A 25,959-nucleotide genomic window follows, 5' to 3' on the forward strand; every position below is an offset into this window, starting at 1 on the left:
GGCAGACAGGAAGCAGAGAGTCGGGATAAACTGGTCCTTTTCAGAATGGTAGGCAGTGACTAGTGGAGTGCCGCAGGGCTCAGTGCTGGGACCCAACTCTTTACAATATACATTAACGATTTGGTTGAAGGAATTGAGTGTAATATCTCCAAGTTTGCAGATGACACTAAGCTGGGTGGCAGTGTGAGCTGTGGGGAGAATGCTAAGAGGCTGCAGGGTGACTTGGACAGGTTAGGTGAGTGGGCAAATGCATGGCAGATGCAGTATAATGTGGATAAATGTGAGGTTAACCATTTTGGGGGCAAAAACACGAAGGCAGAATATTATCTGAATGGCGGCAGATTAGGAAAAGGGGAGGTGCAACGAGACCTGGGTGTCATGGTTCATCAGTCATTGAAGGTTGGCATGCAGGTACAGCAGGCGGTGAAGAATGCAAATGGTATGTTGGCCTTCATAGCGAGGGGATTTGAGTATAGGGGCAGGGAGGTCTTACTGCAGTTGTACAGGGCCTTGGTGAGGCCTCACCTGGAATATTGTGTTCAGTTTTGGTCTCCTAATCTGAGGAAGGGCGTTCTTGCTATTGAGGGAGTGCAGCGAAGGTTCACCAGACTGATTCCAGGGATGGCTGGACTGACATATGAGGAGAGACTGGATCGACTGGGCCTGTATTCACTGGAGTTTAGAAGGATGAGAGGGGATCTCATAGAAACGAATAAGATTCTGATGGGACTGGACAGGTTAGCTGCAGGAAGAATGTTCCCGATGTTGGGGAGGTCCAGAACCAGGGGACATAGTCTTAGGATAAGGGGTAAGCCATTTAGGACTGAGATGAGGAGAAACTTCTTCACTGAGTTGTTAACCTGTGGAATTCCCTACCGCAGAGAGTTGTTGATGCCAGTTCATTGGCTATATTCAAGAGGGAGTTAGATATGGCCCTTACGGCTAAAGGGGATCAAGGGGTATGGAGAGAAAGCAGGAAAGGGGTACTGAGGGAATGATCAGCCATGATATTGAATGGCAGTGCAGGCTCGAAGGGCCGAATGGCCTACTCCTGCACCTATTTTCTATGTTTCTATGTTTACTGATGTCAAGCTAATAATAACCCGTTTTCTCTCTCCCTCCTTTCTTAAAAAGTGGTGTTACATTAGCTACCCTCCAGTCCATAGGAACTGATCCAGAGTCAATAGACTGTTGGAAAATGATCACCAATGCATCCACTATTTCTAGGGCCACTTCCTTAATTACTCTGGGATGCAGACTATCAGGCCCCGGGGATTTATCGGCCTTCAATCCCATCAATTTCCCTAACACAATTTCCCGCCTAATAAGGATATCCTTCAGTTCCTCCTTCTCACTGGACCCTCTGTCCTCTAGTATTTCCGGAAGGTTATTTGTGTCTTCCTTCGTGAAGACAGAACCAAAGTATTCGTTTAACTGGTCTGCCATTTCTTTGTTCCCCATTATAAATTCACCTGAATCCGACTGCAAGGGACCTACATTGGTCTTCACTAATCTTTTTCTCTTCAGTAATGGGGGAGACCAGAACTAGGGGCCATCAATATTAGATAGTTACCAAGGAATCCAATCGGGAATTCAGTAAAAAGCTCTGCCCAGAGAGTGGTGAGACAGTGCAACTCACAACGACAGTCAGCAGTTGAGGCGAATAGCAGAGATAAATTTTAGGGGAAGCTGGATAAACACATGAGGGAGAAAGGAATAGACGGATATGGTGATGGGGTGAGATGGAGGGAGGGAGGGAGGAGGCTGGTATGGAGCACGGAGCGGTGGGGCCCAATGGGCTGTTTCTGTGCTGTACATTCGATGTAAGTCACTGTGACAGAGATGGTTATTGGTGGGGAGGGGGGGGGGGCGGTATACCTGCCTGTAGAAGTGAATTGTTCAAAACTCTTAAACTGATCATAAGTGAAGGTATCTGTACACAACAATAACCACTTGCATTTATATAGAGCCTTTAACTCTTGAGACATCCCATCTCGGTCTCCCTCTCTCTCTCTCGCTCTCTCCCTCTCTCTCTCTCGCTCTCCCCCCCTCTCTCTCTCGGTCTCCCTCCCCCTCTCTCGGTCTCCCTCCCCCTCTCTCGGTCTCCCTCCCCCTCTCTCGGTCTCCCTCCCCCTCTCTCGGTCTCCCTCCCCCTCTCTCTCTCGGTCTCCCTCCCTCTCTCTCTCTCGGTCTCCCTCCCTCTCTCTCTCTCGGTCTCCCTCCCTCTCTCTCGGTCTCCCTCCCTCTCTCTCGGTCTCCCTCCCTCTCTCTCTCTCGGTCTCCCTCCCTCTCTCTCTCTCTCTCTCGGTCTCCCTCCCTCTCTCTCTCTCTCTCTCTCTCTCTCTCTCTCTCTCGGTCTCCCTCCCTCTCTCTCTCTCTCTCGGTCTCCCTCCCTCCCTCTCTCTCTCTCTCGGTCTCCCTCCCTCTCTCTCTCTCTCGGTCTCCCTCCCTCTCTCTCTCTCTCGGTCTCCCTCCCTCTCTCTCTCTCGGTCTCCCTCCCTCTCTCTCTCTCTCTCGGTCTCCCTCCCTCTCTCTCTCTCTCTCTCTCTCTCTCCCTCCCTCCCTCTCTCTCTCTCGGTCTCCCTCCCTCTCTCTCTCTCTCTCTCTCTCTCTCTCGGTCTCCCTCCCTCCCTCTCTCTCTCTCGGTCTCCCTCCCTCCCTCTCTCTCTCTCTCGGTCTCCCTCCCTCTCTCTCTCTCTCGGTCTCCCTCCCTCTTTCTCTCTCTCGGTCTCCCTCCCTCTCGGTCTCTCGGTCTCCCTCCCTCTCGGTCTCTCGGTCTCCCTCCCTCTCGGTCTCTCGGTCTCCCTCCCTCTCGGTCTCTCGGTCTCCCTCCCTCTCGGTCTCTCGGTCTCCCTCCCTCTCGGTCTCTCGGTCTCCCTCCCTCTCTCTCTCTCGGTCTCCTTCCCTCTCTCTCTCTCGGTCTCCCTCCCTCTCTCTCTCTCTCTCGGTCTCCCTCCCTCTCTCTCTCTCGGTCTCCCTCCCTCTCTCTCTCTCGGTCTCCCTCCCTCTCTCTCTCTCGGTCTCCCTCCCTCTCTCTCTCTCGGTCTCCTTCCCTCTCTCTCTCTCGGTCTCCCTCCCTCTCTCTCTCTCTCTCGGTCTCCCTCCCTCTCTCTCTCTCTGTCTCCCTCCCTCTCTCTCTCTCTCTGTCTCCCTCCCTCTCTCTCTCTCTGGTTGTTGGGGATACAGTATATTCTGCCCTGTGCGTGCCTGGGTTTGCAGTGCAACTGCATGCGCGCACACTTCCTTTCCTACTACTGGTTGCTGTTTCATAATTACCTTCACACTAACCCATTGCGTCTTTCTCTACAGGTAGTGGGTGTATTTTCAGTCCAGAACAGCACGAAGGAATGTGTGGAGACAGAGCAAATGGAGGAAACGGAATCTAACTCCAATTCAGTGGAGTCTGTGGGATTCTGTCGGGTGTAAGTCTGGTCTGTCCACCGATCCATCTGGTGTCTGGTTCCATTGATCATTGGAGAGTTGCTGGGTGTTCAGAGGCTCGGTCGATCACTTCGAGGGGCATTAAGGGTAAACGGTGTAGCACGGGGCTGGAGTCACCTACAGACTGGGTAGGGGTGACTTGTTCCCTTCCCTGACCAGTTGTATTTCAGCAATAATCTGGTAGTTTTCAGTATAACTCCCAACCCCGGGGTCACTAATCCACTGCTGTAACCAGTGAAGGGCCGCACCCCGAGATGTTTGGTTCAGTCGCCGAGTCATTGGATGTCCAGTCCATCGATGGGTCGTCATGGGGATGGGGGGGGATTGGGGGAGGGGGATGGGGGGGGGATTGGGGGAGGGGGATGGGGGGGATTGGGGTGGGGGATGGGGGAGGGGGAGGGGGGATTGAGGGAGGGGGAGGGGGGATTGTGGGGGGGATGGGGATGGATGGATGAGGGGGATGGATGGGGGTGGGGGATGGTTCGTCGTGCGATGGGCTCCAGCGATGGCCATTGTTTGTTTGTGTTGCGCTGTGTGCTGGGAGAGTTGGAGGGCCCGACCAGACAGGGTTGTCTGGATGTCCAGCAGTTTAAGTGTTAATGGAGCGTGCTGGCTGGGTTGAGCTGTACGAAGAGAGGCGGACTGCGTCCCCTTTGTTAGTGAGGCTAGTTTAATGTATAAAGAGCCGATCTGTCAGTGAAGGGGTTAATTATATTTTCCTGGTTTTGCTCGTGGCCCCACAGTAAATAATGGGCTGAGTTATGCAATGTTGTATATACAGTGGTTATTTTATCTCTGTGTGGGACGCTGGTCTGTCTATTGTAAGATAAAGGCTGGGAATTGACGGCCTTGGTATCAGAGGTCGCAGGGTAAGGCTGAATAATGACTGCTTTCCCAAACCAACGTTCCCTCGGCTCCAGAATGTGCTGACCCTTCGCTGGGTGATGGGTTTAATGGGCCCGAGCTGCCCTCTGGGAAACCTAGCCACCAGTGCTCCTGCACGAGTCCCAGGCAGTGATTGTCCTCGGGCTAATCGTCAGGGTGTGACAGCCCAGTCTGGCCTTGTCCACACCTGCCTCTCCCAGGAGGGGTCACTGGCTGGCTGGTGATCAGGGGCATGAGTCGGTCTGATTTCCCCCTCGCTTACCCAGGGTGCAGAGGCTCATAGCAGGAAAAAGGACTTGCATTTAAATAGCGCCCTTCACTACCACCGGACGTCTCCGAGCACTTTACAGCCAATGGCGTGTAGTCACTGTTGTAAAGTAGGAAACGTGGCAGCCAATTTGCGCACAGCAAGCTCCCACAAAAAGCCATGTGATAATGGCCAGATAATCTTTCAGGTGTTGATTTAGGGCTCAATACTGGCCAGGACACCAGGGATAACTCCCCTGCTCTTCTTTGAAATAGGTGCCATGGGATCTTTTACGTCACCTGAGAGAGCAGCTGGGACCTCGGTTTAACGTCTCATCCGACAGTGTGGCACTCCCTCAGCACTGCCCCTCCGACAGTGCGGCGCTCCCTCAGCACGGCCACTCCGACAGTGCGGCACTCCCTCAGCACTGCCCCTCCGACAGTGCGGCACTCCCTCAGCACTGCCCCTCCGACAGTGCGGCACTCCCTCAGCACTGCCCCTCCGACAGTGCGGCACTCCCTCAGCACTGCCCCTCTGACAGTGCAGCACTGCCCCTCTGACAGTGCAGCACTGCCCCTCCGACGTGCAGCACTCCCTCAGTACTGCACTGGGAGTGTCGGCCTGGATTTCTGTGCTCAAATCCCTGGAGTGGGACTTGAACCCACGACCTTCTGGCTCCGAGGCGAGGGTGCTGCCCACTGAACCACTGACTCTATCCTGGAACTCCCTCCCTGACAGCACTGTGGGAGCACCTTCACCACACGGACTGCAGCGGTTCAAGGCGGCTCACCCCCATCTTGTTGAGGGCGGTTAGGGATGGGCAATAAATGCCGGCCTGGCCAGTGACGCCCACATCCCCGCGAATGTCTTTTTTAAAAAGTAATTCTGGAATCTGACGATAAATTGTTATTTGCTTGATTCCTGCAGGCTTCCATTGGTTGCCGTTGGCTATTTGGACGGAACCATGGGGATCTGGGATGTTCCGTCACAGACGCTACGACACAAGTGGCAGCTTCAGGTAAGCACCGATCGGTCCTCCCCCCTCGTTAGCCCCATCTCCGATTAGGATCCAGTCCATCTCGTGGAGACCATTCTGCTTCTGGGCCCGCGTCAGTGCCTCGTTCGCTAGTGGGAGGCGCAAGAGAACACCTTGACCCTGATATCTCCTGCCCAGCGTGGCTACAACTGAAGCCTTAGGTTTTGGGGTACGGGTGAGTCCTCGTGTCGTGCGCTGCCTGCCGTGTGTCGCCTCCCCTCTCCTCAGCCTTCACAAGCCGTGAAGCTTATTTCTGGCTCCTTGGTCACCTTCTGCACCTCTCTCCCCGCTCCTGCTTGGTGTCCATTGATGGGATGTTCCCTTACCACCAATGTAGAATCATAGAAAGTTACAGCACGGACACCATCGTGTCCACGCTGGCCGACAAACACAGGAACATAAGAAATAGGACCAGGAGTCGGCCATTCGGCCCCTCGAGCCTGCTCCGCCACTCAATAAGATCATGGCTGATCTGTATCTCAACTCCATTTCCCTTAATCCCCTTACCCTAAAAAATTAACAATTATTAGTTTTGAGATTTTCAGTTAACTCCCCGGACTCAACAGCCTTTTGGGGGAGAGTTCCAGATTCCCACTGCCCTTTCCTGACATCACCCCTGAACGGCCTGGCCCTGAGTTCAAGGTTCTGCCCCCTTGTTCTCGACTTACCCACTAGACGGAATGGTTTCTATCCTTTAATCATCATAAATTGCTCAATCAAATTGGCCCTGAATCTGTTCAACAAGCCTGCTCGATGACTATTCTGTGACAAGTCGGACTGGAATTTCGCTTGGAGCTGTGAGCAGGATTTCTGATCTTGAATTGCGTGTGGTGATGGAGGGGAGGGGAGGGGAGGGGAGGGCAGACACTCACTGATCCAGCCTCTGGGGGGGGGCCTTTACCCGATTCTAGGACCTGCCCTTGGCCCACGGACCATCGCATGAGGCGCTCACTATTAACCTGTCGTCAGGAGACGTTGTGTGTGAGAGTCCTGAGATCGAACCTGGCACATTGTGGCTCAGTGCTCCAGCTATCCCGCAAACACTGAGGGGCGACGGACCTGGGTCCGGGCAGGCCAGACAATCCATCTCTGCCGTTAGAGTCCGGTCCATCCATGCTCCCTGACCGCTGGGGGAGCGGGTTCGGACACTGTGACCTAGGGGAGTGAGGGGGGTTTGGACACCACGTTGCCGATCTGCACGAGGTGTGGGGTGGGCTCTCTGAGCGATGTTCTCTCTAATCTATTTGTTGTTGGCGCTGTCCCTGGAAGTGGCTGTGCAGCCCAGTCACACCTCGGCGTGAGCGCGGTTTCCCATGTACCAGCCTGCGCGGGACCGCGGGACCCCCGCACACAGTCACTGGGAGTCAGTGGGAGTGTTGCTAACCAGGTCCTCCTCCTGCTGCAGGCGGGCATTGTGCAGCTGCTGTGGGAGCAGCACTCGCCGATTATCTACACCGGGAGCCTGGACGGAGCCGTGCGTATCTGGGACGCCCGGTCCGGGAGAATGGAGAGTGAATGCTGTGGCCACGCGGCAGAAATCCTGGACTTTGTGGTGAACAAGTGAGTGTCTCTGTCTCTGTGCCCTTCTATCACTGGAGTCTGGGAACAGTCCAATACAATCCGTCTCCCTGCTCCCGGGATCCAAGTCACACACACACTCGCACCTCTTCCTTGCTTCTCTCACTGGAGTTTAGCTGTGAGGAAGGATTGGAGAGGCTGGGGTTATTTTCTTCGGAACAGCGGAGGCTGAGGGGAAACCTGATTGAGGTGTATAAAATGATGAGGGGCCTGGATAGAGTGGATAGGAAGGATCTATTTCCCTTGGCAAAGGGGTCAACAACCAGGGGGCATAGATTTAAAGTAATTGGGGGGAGGTTTAGAGGGAATTTGAGGGGAAATGTCTTCACCCAGAGGGTGGTGGGGGTCTGGAACTCACGGCCTGAAAGGGTGGTAGAGGCAGAAACCCTCACCACATTTAAAAATTACCTGGATGTGCTCCTGAAGTGCCGTAACCTGCAGGGCTACGGACCGAGAGCGGGAAAGTGGGGTTAGGCTGGGTAGCTCTTGGTCGGTCGACACAGACACGATGGGCCGAATGGCCTCCCGTGCTGTAAATTTCTGTGTTTCAAAGTGTGGTCGGGTAGTGGTTCTGTGACTGGACCAAGGACACGGTGACAATTCAACCTCAGTTTTTTAAAATCTGGAAATAAAAAAGCAGTTTGGGTAAAAGTGACCTTGGAGTTGTCGGGCTGTCGCGTTCACTCTGCCCTTACCCGCTGGTTCGAGGAGAAGGCTCACATAGAAACATACTTTCCACTTCACATCGCCCATCTATCGCCCAAAACTGACCTCGATCGCCCATTTTGTGCAAAAAGTGGAAACTAGGCTGGAAAAACAGGTGCCTAGGTTTCCACTTGGATCGCGCGATGATCGCCCACACAGATTTCAGCACCTAGCATGCACTTCGCTGGGGCCGATGCAAGGCCCAAAAGAGTGCTGAGAAATAGTTGCTTTTTCTGGGCCTCAGAGAAGGAAATGGCCACTACGGACGCAATTTTGAACTTCGGAGGAAGGGTGGAGAATAAGTTGTGAGTTATTTAAAGAGTTAAATTGAAGATAATTGTACTCAGAATATTGGGACAGGGAATATAAATAGGTATTAAGTTATTTTTGGTAAATAGTTTTTATATATTGAAATTATTTTGTAAATAGCTTTAACATAGTGAAGTTATTTACTGATATTGTTGGGGCCTATCAAACTGACTGGTACACAGCGTCGAGAGTACAGAGGGGGCAGAGTGCAGTGATGAGAGAGTATAGAGTCGAGAGATTATTAAAAGTAATTATCGATAGTGATGGGACCCATGCTTCCCCTGCCTTTAACTGTAACTGTTCACACACTGGTTACTGAAAGGATCAATGGAAGAGGTGGCACAGTAATGTGTAGACGGAGGAGGAGACCGTACAGCCAACGAAGGTACTTGGAGAAGCAATCCTACCTGAACTTGTCTGAAAATGCTTGTCTTAGGAGGCTGCGATTCCGGAAAGAGGTCATCTAAGAGAAATGTCAACTTGTCAAGGGTGATCTGCAGCCTTTCAGCACCATCAGAACCGCACTGTCCGTTGAGGTGAAGGTTACTGCCACCCTAGCCTTCTACACATCGGGATCGTTTCAGGCTTCAGCTGGCGACATCTGCCATATCTCTCAGCACGCTACACACTGCTACATTCGACAGGCGACTGAAACCCTTTATGCTCGCAGGATGGACTTCATATCCTTCCCAATGACCAGGGAGGCACAGAGCGAGACATCGGCCTGAAGGTCACGGTTGGATGCTGGGGGGTAAAGGATATGGCCTTGCCAGTTGGCTCATGACCCTTCTGCGTAATCCTGTCACTGAAGCACAGAGACGGTATAATGAAAGTCACATAGCGACTCGCAACATCGTTGAAAAGACAATTGGAGTCCTAAAGCGGCGCTTCAGATGCCGGGATCATTCTGAAGGCAGCCTCCAGCACCACCCTGACCAGGTAGCAGAGTTTATTGTGGTGTGCTGCATGCTGCATAACCTAGCTATAAAGAGAGGACAAATAATGCCAGACCATGCTGCAGGTCCACCTCCAGAAGGAGATGAGATAGATGAGGCAGCCGGTGAGGATGAAGAGGAGGAACAGGCTGGAGAGGACGCGGGCGAGGACATAGGGGAGCTTAATCAGCCTGGCGATCGAGCACCGGTACCAGCTCATCTTTCCCGAACATTCAAATGTTCAATTACAGTTAGGGTTAATCAAAAGTTTAATTTGCGTGGGGTTTCCTTGTTGTCTTTCCTGCACTGGCCTAACATCTGAATTAGTTCAAAGTTTAAAGTACTGGCAAAGTAAAAGTACTGGTATAATAACACAACAAACAAACAAATGTGCACCAAAAACTGTACGTTTGAAAACTAATGTAACTAAGAAAGAAGGCACAAAAATTGTTGAATAATTTTTTTTTTATTAACAAAGATAGAATTTTTTTAACTAATGACCAACACTCTCCCTCCAACACCCCCCGCACAAACCCACCCTTCCCTCAAATCCCCAAAACCTTATAACATGAAGAAATTGAACATTTAAGTAACAATAACATTTATGGAACAATTGAAAAACACTCCCCCCTCCCTACCTGCGACCACGTTTCCCTCCAGATCCTGTCCCACTCCATGTTCGCACCCCACCCGCCCGTTTTGGTCTATGCAGACCAACACGAACGCGTTGTGCAGTTTGCGACGACAAGACTTCCTGCCATGGTGGAGGTGATGGAGAGGAAGCAGAAACCTCAGGCTCCACTTCCGAGTCAGGGGGAACTGTGTCCTCCGTACTCGCTTGTGTGCTAGGGGTCTCATTGCAAGTGGACACGACACCTTGGGATGCAGCGCCGTGTCCAGCCAGCGACATATGCTGTAGGGCATTGATTGCGGCTGTCTGATCCCTAATCGCCTCCAATGTCTCCCGAGCAGTCTGTGACTGCTCAGAAGACCAGCTGGAGAAGCGCGTGCAGAACTCGCTCCAGGTTGTGGAGAACTGGTTCCAATTGGCTGAGAAACCCGTGAACCCCTGGATAAGGTTGCGACCAATCGTGACCGTCTCCCTGCACAGGGAACGTAAGCTCTCCGTCGGGTCCTCCGTGGCAGGCGAGTGCATAGCGCACTGACCGGACCGCCATGGGGGCGGCGTGTACAATGTCACGCACCTCGGCGTCAGCACCTGCTCACCGCTTGGTCCCAGTGCCTCATCTGTCTCAAGAGATGGTCGCAGGTTGTCCCCCCCGCCCCCCCCACAAAAAAAATCTCCTTGTCAAAGATATATGTAGTCTTTACCATTGATTCACACAATGCACATTTCTCATTACTCACGTGATCAAAGGTGGGTTCGGCTACACCACGGGATGTGATCGAACGGCTTTCTGGCCCCACCAAGGCCACCGCAAGCTTCTCGTAAACATTGAGAGACTGCAGCATGGCGTTGCTTGCGGTGGTTGATAGATGATAAGGTAACATCGCACGGCATAAGCAATAAACATTTAAGATTGACAGATTTATAAGTTCAATTACAAATTTGCATTACATTGCATAGGAATAAAATATTTCATACGATAACATTCAACTTTATGTTGGCGTGCATAAATGTATTCATAATTTAGTTACGTTTAAAAATTACGAAATAACATTGCAGATTCTAGTTACAATTTCCATACATCATTAAATAATACATATGGATGATTTCAAAAATAAATTCAACTTACTCTGGCAGCCACCAGTAGGCTGTTCCATCTTTTGCACTGGTCCGGTGTCTGTGCTTGTCACGTCAGCAATCTCTGCCCACATCCCCGATATGCCCCTCACGCTGACTATGTTCATGAGGGCCTCCTTGCTGAAGGGCTTGGCCCCTCGCCTTTCCATTGATCCCTCCATTTTCGAAATATGGGTAATATATAAATTCAAACAATCCAGTAACTGCTTTTTCCTTTCTCTTTTCTCCTTTCTCCTCTCTCTCTCTCTCTCTCTCTCTCTCTCTCTCTCTCTCTCTCTCTCTTTCTCTCTCTCCCCCCGGCCCTCACAGAGCTTCTGAGCATGTGTGACGACCCCTGACCTCTGAAAGCGCGGCAGAGAAAATCAACCTAAAAAAAAAATCAAGCTACATATGCGCAGTATAGCGTTGCTAGGGAAGCTTTCTTTTTCATACACTTCTGTTTTCTTTGGGCGATCGTGAGAAAATCAGATCGCCCATTTGACTTCGCCGGGGTAAGGCCGAGTGGAAAATCGCAAAAAAAAAATGGGCCTTGTGCTGGCGATCAGCACGGGCGATCGCTGGAACAAGGCTCATTTTTTGGGGCCTTAGCCACCTAATGGAAAGTCTAGCCCCATAGAAAATAGGTGCAGGAGTAGGCCATTCGGCCCTTCGAGCCTGCACCATCATTCAATAAGATCATGACTGATCATTCACCTCCATACCCCTTGATCCCTTTAGCCATAAGGGCCATATCTAACTCCCTCTTGAATATATCTAAAGAACTGGCATCAACAACTCTCTGCGGCAGGGAATTCCACAGGTTAACAACTCACTGAGTGAAGAAGTTTCTCCTCATCTCGGTCCTAAATGGCCTACCCCTTATCCTTAGACTATGTCCCCTGGTTCTGGACTTCCCCAACATTGGGAACATTCTTCCTGCATCTAACCTGTTCAGTTCCATCAGAATCTTGTACGTTTCTATGAAATCCCCTCTCATTCTTTAAAACCCCAGTGAATACAGGCCCAGTCGATCCAGTCTCTCCTCATATGTCAGTCCAGCTATCCCGAGAATCAGTCTGGTGAACCTTCGCTGCACTCCCTCAATAGCAAGAACGTCCTTCCTCAGATTAGGAGACCAACACTGAACACAATATTCCAGGTGAGGCCTCACCAAGGCCCTGTACAACTGCAGTAAGACCTCCCTGCTCCTATACTCAAATCCTCTCGCTATGAAGGCCAACATACCATTTGCTTTCTTCACTGCATGCTGTACCTGCAAGCCAACTTTCAATGACTGATGAACCATGACACCCAGGTCTTGTTGCACCTCCCCTTTTCCTAATCTGCCGCCATTCAGATAATAATCTGCCTTCATGTTTTTGCCACCAAAGTGGATAACCTCACATTTATCCACATTATACTGCATCTGCCATGCATTTGCTCACTCACCTAACCTGTCTAAGTCACCCTGCAGCCTCTTAGCATCCTCCTCACAGCTCACACCGCCACCCAGTTCAGTGTCATCTGCAAACTTGGAGAAACTACACTCAATTCCTTCATCTAAATCATTAATGTATATTGTAAATAGCTGGGGTCCCAGCACTGAGCCCTGCGGCACCCCACTAGTCACTGCCTGCCATTCTGAAAAGGACCCGTTTATCCGTACTCTCTGCTTCCTGTCTGCCAACCAGTTCTCTGTCCACGTCAGTACATTACTCCCAATACCATGTGCTTTAATCTTGCACACTAATCTCTTGTGTGGGACCGTGTCAAAAGCCCTTTGAAAGTCCAAATACATCACATCCACTGGTTCTCCCTTGTCCACTCTACTAGTTACATCCTCAAAAAATTCCAGAAGATTTGTCAAGCATGATTTCCCTTTCATAAATCCATGCTGACTTGGACTGATCCTGTCACTGCTTTCCAAATGTGCTGCTATTTCATCCTTAATAATTGATTCCAACATTTTCCCCACTACTGATGTCTGGTTAACCGGTGTATAATTACCCGTTTTCTCTCTCTCACCTTTTTTACCACCATCTCTCCGAGAATTGAGGCCAATAAATCTCAGCCTTGCCTGTGACATCCACATCCCCAGAATATCCAGCTGTGTGTCGTTTCCTGACACTGTATATAGGAACAGGAATCGGCCATTCAGCCTCTTGTGCCTGCTCTGCCATTCCATTCGATTATTGGGCCTCAGCTCCATATCCCTTCATACCCTTTGCCTAACTAAAGTCCAGCGCACTTTCCCACCCCTCGGTGAGCTGGTTTAATCTGATTGGTTGACCCGAGCTTGTGTCAGTGCCCTGTGGCTGTGTTGGAACAGTTTATTGTTCCACATTTCCTGCGGCTCGGGGTGGGGAATTGCCCCAGGGTGTTGCTTTAACACTGCAGCCGCTTTAACCTCTGTTGCCTGGATGTGAGAAACATAGAAAATAGTAGTAGGCCCTTCGAGCCTGCACCACCATTCAATAAGATCATGGCTGATCCTCTATCTCAACACCATTTCCCGCTTTCTCCCCATACCCCTTGATGCCGTTTGTGTCTAGAAATCTATCTCTCTCCCTCTTAAATATATTCAGTGACTAGGCCTCCACAGCCTTCTGTGGCAGAGAATTCCACAGGCTCACCACCCTCTGAGTGAAAACATTTCTCCTCATCTCGCTCCTAAATTTCCTACCCCGTATCCTGAGACTGTGACCCCTTGTTCTAGATTTCCCAGCCCAGGGAAACATCCTCCCCGCGTCCAGTCTGTCCAACCCCGCCAGAATTTTATACCTTTCAATGCGATCCCCTCATTCTCTAAACTCTGAGACTGACGTTTGGAGAGAAAGCAGAACCCATAATAGTTTTCGGAAAGGAAGTGGATATATATTTAGAACATAAGAACATAAGAAATAGGAGCAGGAGTAGGCCATAAGGCCCCTCGAGCCCGCTCCGCCATTCAATACGATCATGGCTGATCTGATCATGGACTCAGGTCCACTTCCCCGCCCGCTCCCCATAACCCCTTATTCCCTTATTGTTTAAGAAACTGTCTATTTCTGTCTTAAATATATTCAATGTCCCAGCCTCCACAGCTCTCTGAGGCAGTGAATTCCACAGATTTACAACCCTCAGAGAAGAAATTTCTCCTCGAAGAAGAAAAATGTAAAAAGGGCTGTGGGGAAGGGGCGGGGGAGTGGGAGTAAGTGGAAATCTCTATCAGAGAACCAGGACAAGCACGGTGGGCCAAATGTCTTCCTTTGTCTGTGTCTCAGTGGGTCGCACAATCGCCCCTGAGGCCGAAGGTCATGGGTTCAAGTCCCACTCCAGGGCTGATGCTCCAGTGCAGTATTGTCTTTCGGATGAGACATTAACCTGCTCTCTCAGGTGGATGTAAAAGATCCCATGGCACTATTTTGAAGAAGAGCGGGGGAGTTCTCCCCGGTGTCCTGGGGCCAATATTTATCCCTCAATCAACATAACAAACACAGATTATCTGATCATTATCACATTGCTATCTGGGAGCTTGCTGTGCGCAAGTTGGCCGCTGCGTTTCCCACATTACAACAGTGACTACACTCCAAAAGTACTTCACTGGCTGTAAAGCGCTTTGGGACGTCTGGTGGTCATGAAAGACGCTATATAAATGCAAGTCTTCCTTCTTTTGCAAAATTCCAAGATTCATTCATTTCTGTTGGCGCTGTGGGAGCAGTCTGAGCCGAATGTTACAGGTGCAAGCCACACATCAACTCACGATCCAGGCTGACACTCTACTGCTCGTGCTGAAGGAGTGCCGCGCTATTGGAGGGGCATTGCTGAGAGAGTTCCGCACTGTCGGAGGGGCAGTACTGAGGGAACGCTGCACTGTCAGAGGGTTGGTACTGAGGGAGTGCTGCACTGTCGGAGGGGCAGTGCTGAGAGAGTTCCGCACTGTCGGAGGGGCAGTACTGAGGGAGTGCTGCACTGTCGGAGGGGCAGTACTGAGGGAACGCTGCACTGTCGGAGGGGCGGTACTGAGAGAGTTCCGCACTGTCGGAGGGGCGGTACTGAGGGAGTGCCGCACTGTCGGAGGGGCGGTACTGAGGGAGTGCCGCACTGTCGGAGGGGCAGTACTGAGGGAGTGCCGCACTGTCGGAGGGGCGGTACTGAGGGAGTGCCGCACTGTCGGAGGGGCAGTACTGAGGGAGTGCTGCACTGTCGGAGGGGCAGTACTGAGGGAGTGCTGCACTGTTGGAGGAGCAGTACTGAGGGAGTGCTGCATTGTCGGAGGGGGGGAGTTGAGCTTCCCGTGTCACTGTTGGAAGAAGAGCAGGGAGTTCTCCTGGTTCCGGACCAACACACACATCACTGGTTGGACCCCAGTTGGAGGAATGTGATGTGCAGAGGAGGTTTACTGGAATGGTCCCAGAGATGAGCGACGTCAGTTATGTGGAGAAGGCCGAGGGGAGAGTTAATCGTGTGCACAAAATGATGAGGGGTTGTGATGGAGTAAATAAGGAGACGCTGTTTCCCGGGGCAGGAGGGCGGGTGACCAGAGGGACACAGATTGATGATAATCGGCGATAGACCCAGAGGGGGAGAGGGGGGAGTATGTGTTTACGCAGCGAGTTGTTGTGATCGGGAACGCGCTGCCTGAAAGGGCGGTGGGAGCAAATTCAGTAACTTTCAAACGGGAATTGGATAACTAGTTGAGAAGGAGAAATGTGCGGAGCTGTGGGGAAAGGGCAGGGGGAGTGGGACTGATGGGATCGCTCTGTCACGGAGCCGGCACAGGGCCCAATGGCATTCGACACTCCCTCACCCAATACTACCCAAAAAATAGAAATGCAATTTGTGGGTGATTGCAGGAGTCGGCATAGAAATTTACAGCACAGAAGGAGGCCATTCGGCCCATCGTGTCCGAGCCGCCGACAAAGAGCTACCCAGCCTAATCCCACTTTCCCGCTCTCGGTCCGTAGCCCTGTCGGTTACAGCACTTCAGGTGCACATCCAAGTACTTTTTAAATGTGGTGAAGGTTTCTGCCTCTACCACTCTTTCAGGCCGTGAGTTCGAGACCCCCACCACGCTAGGGGTGAAGAAATTTCCCCTCCAATCCCCTCTAAACCTCCCCCCAATTACTTTAAATCTGTGCCCCCTGGTTGTTGAACCCCAAGGGGAACAGGTCTTACCTATCCACTCTATCCAGGCGCCTCATAATTTTATACACCTCAATCAGGTCTCCCCTCAGCCTCCTCTGTTCCAAAGAAAACAGACCCAGCGTCTCCAATCTTTCCTCATAGCTAAAATTCTCCAGTCCTGGCAACATCCTGGTAAATCTCCTCTGCACCCTCTCTAGTGCAATCACATCTTTCCTGTAATGTGACCAGAACTGCACGCAGTACTCCAGCTGTGGCCTAACCAGTGTTTTATACAGTTTTGAGACATTTTACTTTTAGTTGTGATAGACCTTTGTGACCCTTTCCCAAGGCTTTTCATCTGCATGAGTCACTCTGGTGGGCACATCACGTAGTACGGCTGCATCATGACTAGTTTGGCTATCAGTGGGAACAGCAGTCTGTCCCAGCTCCCACCCACTGGGTTCTCTGGTTGCAGTGTCACACAGCACTTTATCTCCGCTCTAATGGTAGCAGTGGGAGGAACGGGTGACTTTGCATCGATGGTTCCCAATAGGATTAGGAGGAGGCCATTCGGCCCCTCGAGCCTGTCCCACCATTCAATGAAATCATGTCTGATCTGTGGCCTAACTCCATCTACCCGCCTTTGGCCCATATCCCTCAATACCTCTGGTTCGCAAAACTCTTATCAACAACAACCTGCATTTATACAGCGCCTTTAATGTAGTGAAACGTCCCAAGGTGCTTCACAGGAGGATTGAGAGATTTGACACGAGCCGCTTACGCTGAAATTAAGGCCGGTGACCAAAAACTTGGTTAAAGGTAGGTTTTAAGGAGCATCTTAAAGGAGGAGAGAGAGGCGGAGAGGTTTAGGGAGGGAGTTCCAGAGCTTGGGGCCCAGGCAGCTGAAGGCACGGCCGGCAATGGTGGAGCGATGGGAATCCAATCGTTTTTAGTTAGTATTTCCCATATTCCCAATTTCTTGATGTAAATCTGTTTTTTCCCCCGACAGGGAGGCATCTATGATCGTCACTGCATCGGGGGACCGTACAGTAAAGGTCTTCTACCTACAGCGGCCGGATCGATAAAACCAGCTTCGTTGCTTTAATCAGCCTCGCCCCAAAGCCCCCACCTCATCGACTGGGTTCCTGCAGCACCGTGTGACCTGAATCGTGCTGGGAAACAGGAACTATCCTTTCTGATTATTGCTCACTTTTTGTAAAAAAAAATGTTTGGATTTTTTGCTTTTAGTTTTAAAAACAAAACATGTTGGTACGGAGGCAGGAAAGAAATGCTGGTGTTGTTACTGTAGGAGGTTGGTTCTATGCCATCATCTTCCATCCTCGGGACTGGTCCACATAGATAGAAAGAAGTGTAGAGGGAGCTTTACTCTGTATCTAACCCCCTGTACTTGCCCTGGGAGTGTTTGATGGGACAGTGTAGAGGGAGTTTACTCTGTATCTAGCCCCCTGTACCTGCCCTGGGAGTGTTTGATGGGACAGTGTAGAGGGAGCTTTACTCTGTATCTAACCCCCTGTACCTGCCCTGGGAGTGTTTGATGGGACAGTGTAGAGGGAGCTTTACTCTGTATCTAACCCCCTGTACCTGCCCTGGGAGTGTTTGATGGGACAGTGTAGAGGGAGCTTTACTCTGTATCTAACCCCCTGTACCTGCCCTGGGAGTGTTTGATGGGACAGTGTAGAGGGAGCTTTACTCTGTATCTAACCCCCGGTACCTGCCCTGGGAGTGTTTACCAGTGACTCTGGGCCCCCTTCCCCAGCACTAATATCTCACCCCGATGAGCACAAAAAAAATTACCAAAGAATTATTTTTTTTGAATGTTTTGCACCCTGTGTCGCTGCCGTTAGGAATGTGGAGATGACCTTTGACCCACAGTGCCGGGTGCTGATGTTCCAGTGTGATGTGTGGGGGAGATTTTGGGTGTAACTTTATTGGCTGTGGTGGATGTTGCTGAGCAGGGATCGGTCGTGCCGTTTGCTCCCTTCCCCAAAACACAGAGAAATGGACGGATCACTCGCGCTCGGCTCGTCCATCCTCAGCACTCAAGTCTTCACTTTCTCCTCTCAACGATTAGCCATTGGATGTAGTTGTAAAGGAAACGTTTGCAGGGCTCTGGGGAAAGCAGAGGCAGGGTGATACTAACTGGACCGCTCTTTGAAAGAGCTGTCACGAGCACGATGGGCTGCAAGGTTGATTGCCGACTGAAACGTGTTTGGTGCTAGAATGTTGGAATGTGAGAGATGACTGGCTGTGGGAACACGAGCTCCCAACAAGTTGCACTTATATGGTGCCATTAACGTAGTAAAACGTTGCGTAGCGCCTCACGGGAGCGATTATCAGACGAAATCTGACACCAAGCCACACAAGGAGACTTTAGGCCCAGTGACCGACAGGGTAGGTTTTAAGGATCGTCTTGATGGAGCAAAGAGAGACGGAGCGGCTTGGGAAGGAATTCCCGAGCTCGGGACCCAGGCAGCTGAAGGCACCGCCACCACTGGTGGAGAGATTAAAACCAAGGGCGCACAAGAGGCCAGAAATGTCGGCAACACATTACATTGAGGGAATAAGTGCAGTCATGCTTTTCCTCGCTTGCGGAATTTGAGATTTGTGCTGTGTTTCTGCAAACCCATCGATTTCTCTGTGAAATCCAGTGACTGTGATGTGACCATGTTTGCTCCACGATTGTTCTGGGGTCTGAAGTGTTGAAGGCACTCGATCAATGTGTTGACTAACACTGAGGGTGATGGAACAGCCCATTCCCGATCCACAGCCCAACCAGAAACAACGCTCTGACGTTTCATATCTTACTCAGTAACAACAATTCTGTTGCAATGTTTTTGTCCTTTACAGGTATGATTTGATTTGAGATTTAAAACTTCTCAAAGACTCTGCTCCCCTGAATGACGGTGAACTGTCAGGAGTACGCCATCATACCGCCTTTGAAACTGACCGCAACTTCCGGATTTGGCATGTCCGTGGCCGCTGTGAAACTGGCGTGCACTGTGCCCCCCCCGGGCCCACAGAGCCAGCAATCAGTGAACCCTCGGAAATCATCAAAACTGGGGCACCTTTATTTGCAACACCTAAAGCTCTGATTGGGTCCCCTTGATCACATGGCCTGATTGGGTCCCCTTGGCGGATAAGACACACCCAGCAGTTCCTCTGGAATGTGTAATTAGAACCACCCTGCCCACGTAATCTGCGACTTTGTAACTCGGGCCATTCTGACTGCCGACTCCAGACAGAACAGAGCTCACTGTCACGGGTTAAGTCCATCTCCAACCCCCTCCCAAAGTTCCTGCCCCACCACCCCTCCATGTTCCTGATCTCCTCCCGACCCCCGACCCCCACCATGTTCCTGACCTCCTCTCTCTTCGCCCCCCTCCCCTCCCCGCCATAGATGGGGCGTTGTGTGTGGGCCACGGATTGTTAACACGTTTATTGGTTATGAAGTGAATAGTGACAGTCTCGTGACTTCTGGATTTTGTCGAATCTTACCGTCTGGATCATGTTCCCACTCTTAAACCCCCCCCCCCCCAAATCATGTTCTTCCGCCATCCCCACTGTGCTCTCATTCTTTTTACCCCCCTTCACCTACCGAGTTCCTGACCTCTCTTCCCCCCCCTCGCTCTATCCCTTTGATCTCTGTCTCCCCCTCCGATCTCTTTCTCTTCCCCCCCATCTCTCTTCTTCCCCCCCCACCCCCACACTCTTTCTCCCTCTTGCCATCTCCCCCTCTCTCTCTTCACCCCCCTCTCTCTGTCAGCCTCTCCCCCCTCTCCACTCCCTCCCCCTCTTTCTCCCCCTATCTCTCCCTCTCTCAGTCAGCCTCTCTCTCCCCCCCTCTCTCTCCACTCCCTCCCCCTCTTTCTCCCCCAGTCTCTCTCCATCAGCCTCTCCCCCTCTTTCTCCCCCAGTCTCTCTCCATCAGCCTCTCTCTCCCCCCCTCTCTCTCCACTCCCTCCCCCTCTTTCTCCCCCTATCTCTCCCTCTCTCAGTCAGCCTCTCTCTCCCCCCCTCTCTCTCCACTCCCTCGCCCTATCTCTCCCCCAGTGTCTCTCTGCCCCCACCCAGCACCAGTCTCTCCCCTTTCGATACGATCTTTTCCGGGGTCTTCTCCCACGGAGCTGAGGAAAGCACAGCCCAGGTGAATGACGGCTGCAACTGTGAGGTACTGCGCGTGCGCGACCCGACCTCTGGAGCGCACAAGGGGCGGAGCCAGCTGTGCACATGTGCAGAAGGGCACAAAAATGTTGGTGCAGATAATCACGCTGTTAAAACTGACAAACTCGGGCTCTTCCGCAGTAAGTGCACTGTTAAATTCCCCACTAAACGTCCGATCCAGAGGGATTAGGTGTAACTGGGGTTTTGACAGCGTTATTACTGCTAAATAAATGTTAAGGACCTGGAAACTCATTTTAATTTTGTGCAGTGTGAAATTTGTCCATTTTAATTAAAAAAAATAAAATTTCTAAATCTTTTTTAAAGTACGTTTGTGCATCTTTATTTCAGGTTTGCCTTTCACCACGTGAGAACCCCAATCTTTCATTTGCTCTCTCATTTTAAGAGCTGACTGACTTCCTTGTTGGTAATCTGAGATTTTGGCCTTTTGATTGGCTGCTTAGACATTCAATGTAATAAAACTTCTTCACTCAGAGTTGTTAACCTGTGGAATTTGTTGATGCCAGTTCATTGGCTATATTCAAGAGGGAGTTAGATATGGCCTTTACGGCTAAAGGGATCAAGGGGTATGGAGAGAAAACAGGAAAGGGGTACTGAGGGAATGATCAGCCATGATATTGAATGGGGGTGCAGGCTCGAAGGGCCGAATGGTCTACTCCTGCACCTATTTTCTATGTTGCTATTTTTCTATGATCCGTTTATTCCCACTCATTGCTTCCTGTCTGCCTTCATTTCAAAATTCTCATCCTTATTTTTAAATCCCTCCCTGGCCCTCGCCCCTCCCTATCTCTGTAATCCCCTCCAGCCACACAACCCCCCCGAGATGTCTGCGCTCCTCTAATTCTGCCCTCCTGACCATCCCTGATTATAATCCCTCCACCATCGGTGGCCGTGCCTTCTGTTGCCTGGGTCCCAAGCTCTGGAACTCCCTCCCTAAACCTCTCCACCTCTCTCTTTCCTCCTTTAAGACTCTCCTTAAAACCGACCTCTTTGACAAAGTGTTTGGTCACCTGCCCTAGTTTCTCCTTATGTAGCTCAGTGTCAAATTCTGTTTGCTAACACTCCTGTGAAATGTTGTTTTTTTTGGGCGAGGAGCACGGAGTTGGAGTGAGTATTTGTGGTATTTCATTGGCTGTAAACTACTTTGACACATCTGGTGGACGTGAAAGGGGGCTATATAAATCCACACACAAGATTATGTATTTGATCCACCATCTTTAACCACCATATCCAGAGAATCTGACTCCAGTAAATTGTGTAACAAAGTTACTTGAATCATCGAATGCTGCAGGCACGAAGGAGGCCATTGGGCCCATTGAGCCTGTGCTGGCTTCTTTGGTACAGCGACCTAATTAGTCCCACTCCCCGCTCTTTACCCACAGCCTTGTTTTTATCCAACTCGCTTTTGAAAGCCACGATCGAGTCTGCCTCCACCATCCTGTCAGCAACGCGTTCCAGATCCTAACCCCTCGCTGCGTAAAAACATTTGTCCTCGTGTCGCCTCTGCCCCTTTCGCCAATCGCCTTAACTCTGTGTCCTCTGGTTACAGACCCTTCTGCCACTATTTACTCTATCTAAACCATTCGTGATGTTTAACACCGTCTCTTAACCTTCTCCAGCTTCTCTTGTCTATCCACACATCTGTAATCCTTATCCCCGGCACCAGTTTAATAAATCTCCTCTACTCCCTCTCTAGGGCCTTCACATCCTTCCTGCAGTGCGGGGCCCAGAATTGGACACTACTCCAGCTGGGGCCCAACCCGTGTTTTATAAAGGTTTAGCGTAAGTCCCTCTCTTCCTCCATTCATAAAACCAAGGATCCATCAATGTTCCCTGTAGTTTTTTCGCCTGCGCAGCTCCCTTAACTTCAAACTTCTGCACATGCGCGTTTTTTCAGTTTAAAAGCTGGCTCACGGGCTTTGCGGGACCTTCAGAGCTAAATGGAAGGTTGGATCCCGTTGCTTTGTGAACAGCCTTCCCAACTTGTGGTGCCATGTTTAAAGATTTGTGTACGCACCATGTACACCTCCAGGTCTCACTGTTCCTACAACCCCGTAAAATTGTACCATTCAGGGGAGTTATCCCCGGTGTCCTGGGGCCAATATTTATCCCTCAATCAACATAATAAAAACAGATTATCCGGTCATTATCACATTGCTGTGTATGGGAGCTTGCTGTGCGCAAATTGGCTGCTGTGTTTCTCACATTAACACAGTGACTGCACTCCAAAAGTACTTCATTGGCTGTAAAGCGTTTCGGGACGTCCGGTGGCCGTGAAAGGCGCTATATAAATGCACGTCTTTCTTTATTTCTTTCATATCGCCTCTTCTCATTCTTCCAAACAAAATGTCTCACTTCAACCTCTGTTAAATGTCATCTGCCCCGTGTCTGTCCATTTCACCGGTCGGTCAGTGTCTGTCCATTTCACCGGTCGGTCAGTGTCTGTCCATTTCACCGGTCGGTCAGTGTCTGTCCATTTCACTGGTCGGTCAGTGTCTGTCCATTTCACCGGTCGGTCAGTGTCTGTCCATTTCACCGGTCGGTCAGCGTCTGTCCATTTCATCGGTCGGTCAGCGTCTGTCCATTTCACCGGTCGGTCAGCATCTGTCCATTTCACCGGCTGGTCAGTGTCTGTCCATTTCACCGGTCGGTCAGTGTCTGTCCATTTCACCGGTCGGTCAGTGTGTCCATTTCACCGGTCGGTCAGTGTCTGTCCATTTCACCGGTCGGTCAGTGTCTGTCCATTTCACCGGTCGGTCCGTGTCTGTCCATTTCACCGGTCGGTCCGTGTCTGTCCATTTCACTGGTCGGTCAGTGTGTCCATTTCACCGGTCGGTCAGTGTCTGTCCATTTCACCGGTCGGTCAGTGTGTCCATTTCACGGTTGGTCCGTGTCTGTCCATTTCACCGGTCGGTCAGTGTCTGTCCATTTCACCGGTCAGTTCGTGCCATCCTCCTCACTGTTTACTACATTTCTGAGTTTCGTGTCATCTACAAACTTTGAAATTATGCCCTGTTTGCCCAAGTCCAGCTCATGAGTATATAGCAAACACAGCAGTGCTCCCTACACTGACCCCTGGGGAGCACCTCCCTCCAGTCTGAAAAACAAATGTTCGCCCCTACTCTCTGCTTCCTGTCCTGCAGCTAATGTTCTGTCCATGTTGCCTCTGTCCCTTTAATCATACGGGCTTTAATTTAGCGAACAAATCGGTTATGTACTACTCTTGGTCTCCGTATTTACGAAAGGATATACTTGCTTTGGAGGCAGTTCAGAGAAGGTTCACTCGGTTGATTCCGGAGATGAGGGGGTTGACTTATGAGGAAAGGTTGAGTAGGTTGGGCCTCTACTCATTGGAGTTTAGAAGAATGAGAGGTGATCTTATTGAAACGTATAAGATTATGAGGGGGCTTGACAAGGTGGATGCAGAGAGTATGTTTCTACTGATGGGGGAGACGAGAACTAGAGGGCATGGTCTTAGAATAAGGGGCCGCCCATTTAAAACTGAGATGAGGAGAAATTTCTTCTCTGAGTGTTGTAAATCTATGGAATTCTCTGCCCCAAAGAGCTGTGGAGGCTGGGTCATTGAATATATTTAATGACCTATTTTTGAGATTTTTGAGCGATAAGTGAGTGAAGGGTTATGGAGAGTGGGCAGGGAAGTGGAGCTGAGGCCATGATCTTATTGAATGGCGGAGCAGGCTCAAGGGGCCGTATGGCCGACTCCTGCTCCTATTTCTTATGTTCCTAATCAACAAAATGGTACCTTTCTCAGCAGGACCATTTCAAAATCCTAAATCCACCACAACCTACAACAGCCACATTGAGCATTTCTGTCGCACCTTCCATAATGAGGTGCCCCGGGTATAACTGGTGTGCAGCTGGGTGATATCTTCTACCAGTCGCCTGTCCAGTCGCTGATAATTCCTCGCTTTGTCTCAGTGCTTCCATCCGTTAACTGCGTAATTAGACGTCGTGGGATGTGGGCGTCGCTGGCCAGGCCGGCAGTTATTGGCCGTCCCTCACTGCCCCTGGGAAGGTGGTGAGCCGCCTTGAACCACTGCAGTCCGTGTGGTGAAGGTGCTCCCACAGTGCTGTCAGGGAGGGAGTTCCACGATTGTGACCCAGCGACGATGAAGGAACGGCCGATATATTTCCCAGTCAGGATGCTGTGTGACTGGGAGGGGAACGTGGAGGTCATTTTCTTTGCTGTCGCTTCTGAAAGTACCTCTGACCTTGTTGGGGACCTCTGACCTTGTTGGGGACTTGTAGCGTGCGACCTCTGACCTTGTTGGGGACTTGTAGCGTGCGACCTTTGACCTTGTTGGGGACCTCTGACCTTGTTGGGGACCTCTGACCTTGTTGGGGACTTGTAGCGTGCGACCTCTGACCTTGTTGGGGACCTCTGACCTTGTTGGGGACTTGTAGCTTGCGACCTCTGACTTGCGGAATTCTCTCTGCGGTCGTCATTTCTGATTCTCCTGAATCAACATCCCTGTTTCTGAATCTATTGTTGTTCCCCAAATTCTTACTTCAATAAATTGACTTCTCCTAGAGTGCTGGCTCGTGGTTACCTTGGTGTCGAGTTGATCAGTGACTATTTGTTGAAGTTACACATTGGACCTTTGGTTATAATCCTTAGTTCCAGTCTAAGGGTTTTAGTATTTCTATAGCAACAGCAACATTCACATATCACACCTTCAACATAATAAAAGGTCCCACAGCACTTCACAGGGGCATAATTGGAGAAAGAGTGACACCGAGCCAGAGAAAGAGATATTCACAGGGAAGAGCTGGGTTTTAAGGTGGGTCGAGAAAGGAGGAGAGAGGCAGAGTAGTTTGGGGAGTGAATTCCAGAGTTTGGGGCCCAGGAAGCTGAAGGCACCGATAGTGGGGCAAAGGAAATGGGAGATGGACAAGAGGCCAGGAATTGAGAAATGCAGAGTCCTTGGTGGATTGTGGGGCTGGAGGAGGTTGCAGTGATCGGGAGAGGCAAGGCCGTGGAGGGACTTGAACACAAGGATGGGAATGTTAGACTGGAGGCGTTGGGGAGCCAAGAGTTAGTGAGGCAGCCGTGATGTGGTGGTGGAGTTGATGCGGACAGCTGATCATTAGCTAAGAATTGTTGTCAGAAGTCTGTCCCTTTGGAGATTTAGGAGCTTTCCTAATGGTTTCTCAAACTGTGCCAAGTCCGATGTTAGCCTGACTCCTTTCCCAAGTCTGCCGACTCTGACCACTTTCTCCTCTCTGTAACTTGGCTTTGTTCTACTGCTTACTATTGGAGTCACCCTGTGGGTCTCCTTCATCAGCCATTTGGCCACTCGAGCCTGCTCCGCCATTCAATGAGAACAAGGCTGATCTTCAACCTCAACCCTTTCCCGCCCACTCTCGATTCCCTTAATATCCAACAATCTATCGATCTCAGCCTTGAATATACTTAAAGACTGAGCCTCCACAGCCCTCTAGGGCAGAGAATTCCAGAGATTCACCACCCTCTGAGTGAAGAAATTTCTCCTCATCTCCATCCTAAATGGCCGCCCCCTTATCCTGACAGTTCACTCCCATTCTGCCTGTTTCTGGATGACAGCCACACCTTTATTTCTACGTTGATGGTCTGGAGATGAGAACGTTCTGTTGGGAAAGAAGCCTCCAGTCCTCTCAGGGCCTGGACTATATGTGACTGGTTCCAGCCCCACACCACCGTGGTTGACCCTTTTATTGAAGTGACCTCGGAAGTCACCTAGTTCAGAGCAACGCGGAATGAGCAATAAACACG

The 25,959-nt window shown here is 50.8% G+C and overlaps 1 protein-coding gene across 3 annotated transcripts in view; it reads left to right on the forward strand.

The window, feature by feature from the left end:
- The window catches only part of aamp (angio-associated, migratory cell protein), a 51,060-nt gene extending 30,569 nt beyond the window's left edge, over positions 1-20,491 (forward strand). For all 3 annotated transcript variants that reach the window (XM_070875120.1, XM_070875121.1, XM_070875122.1), the window contains 4 exons: positions 3,310-3,422; positions 5,501-5,591; positions 7,015-7,169; positions 16,996-20,491. In XM_070875120.1, the coding sequence (XP_070731221.1) occupies positions 3,310-3,422; positions 5,501-5,591; positions 7,015-7,169; positions 16,996-17,071 (435 nt within the window). In that variant the 3' untranslated portion in view covers positions 17,072-20,491. The remainder of the gene's footprint in view (positions 1-3,309; positions 3,423-5,500; positions 5,592-7,014; positions 7,170-16,995) is intronic.
- Positions 20,492-25,959: the final 5,468 nt, after the last annotated feature.

The sequence above is a fragment of the Pristiophorus japonicus genome, chromosome 3 (assembly GCF_044704955.1).
Source record: "Pristiophorus japonicus isolate sPriJap1 chromosome 3, sPriJap1.hap1, whole genome shotgun sequence".
Classification (NCBI taxonomy): Eukaryota; Metazoa; Chordata; class Chondrichthyes; family Pristiophoridae; genus Pristiophorus; species Pristiophorus japonicus.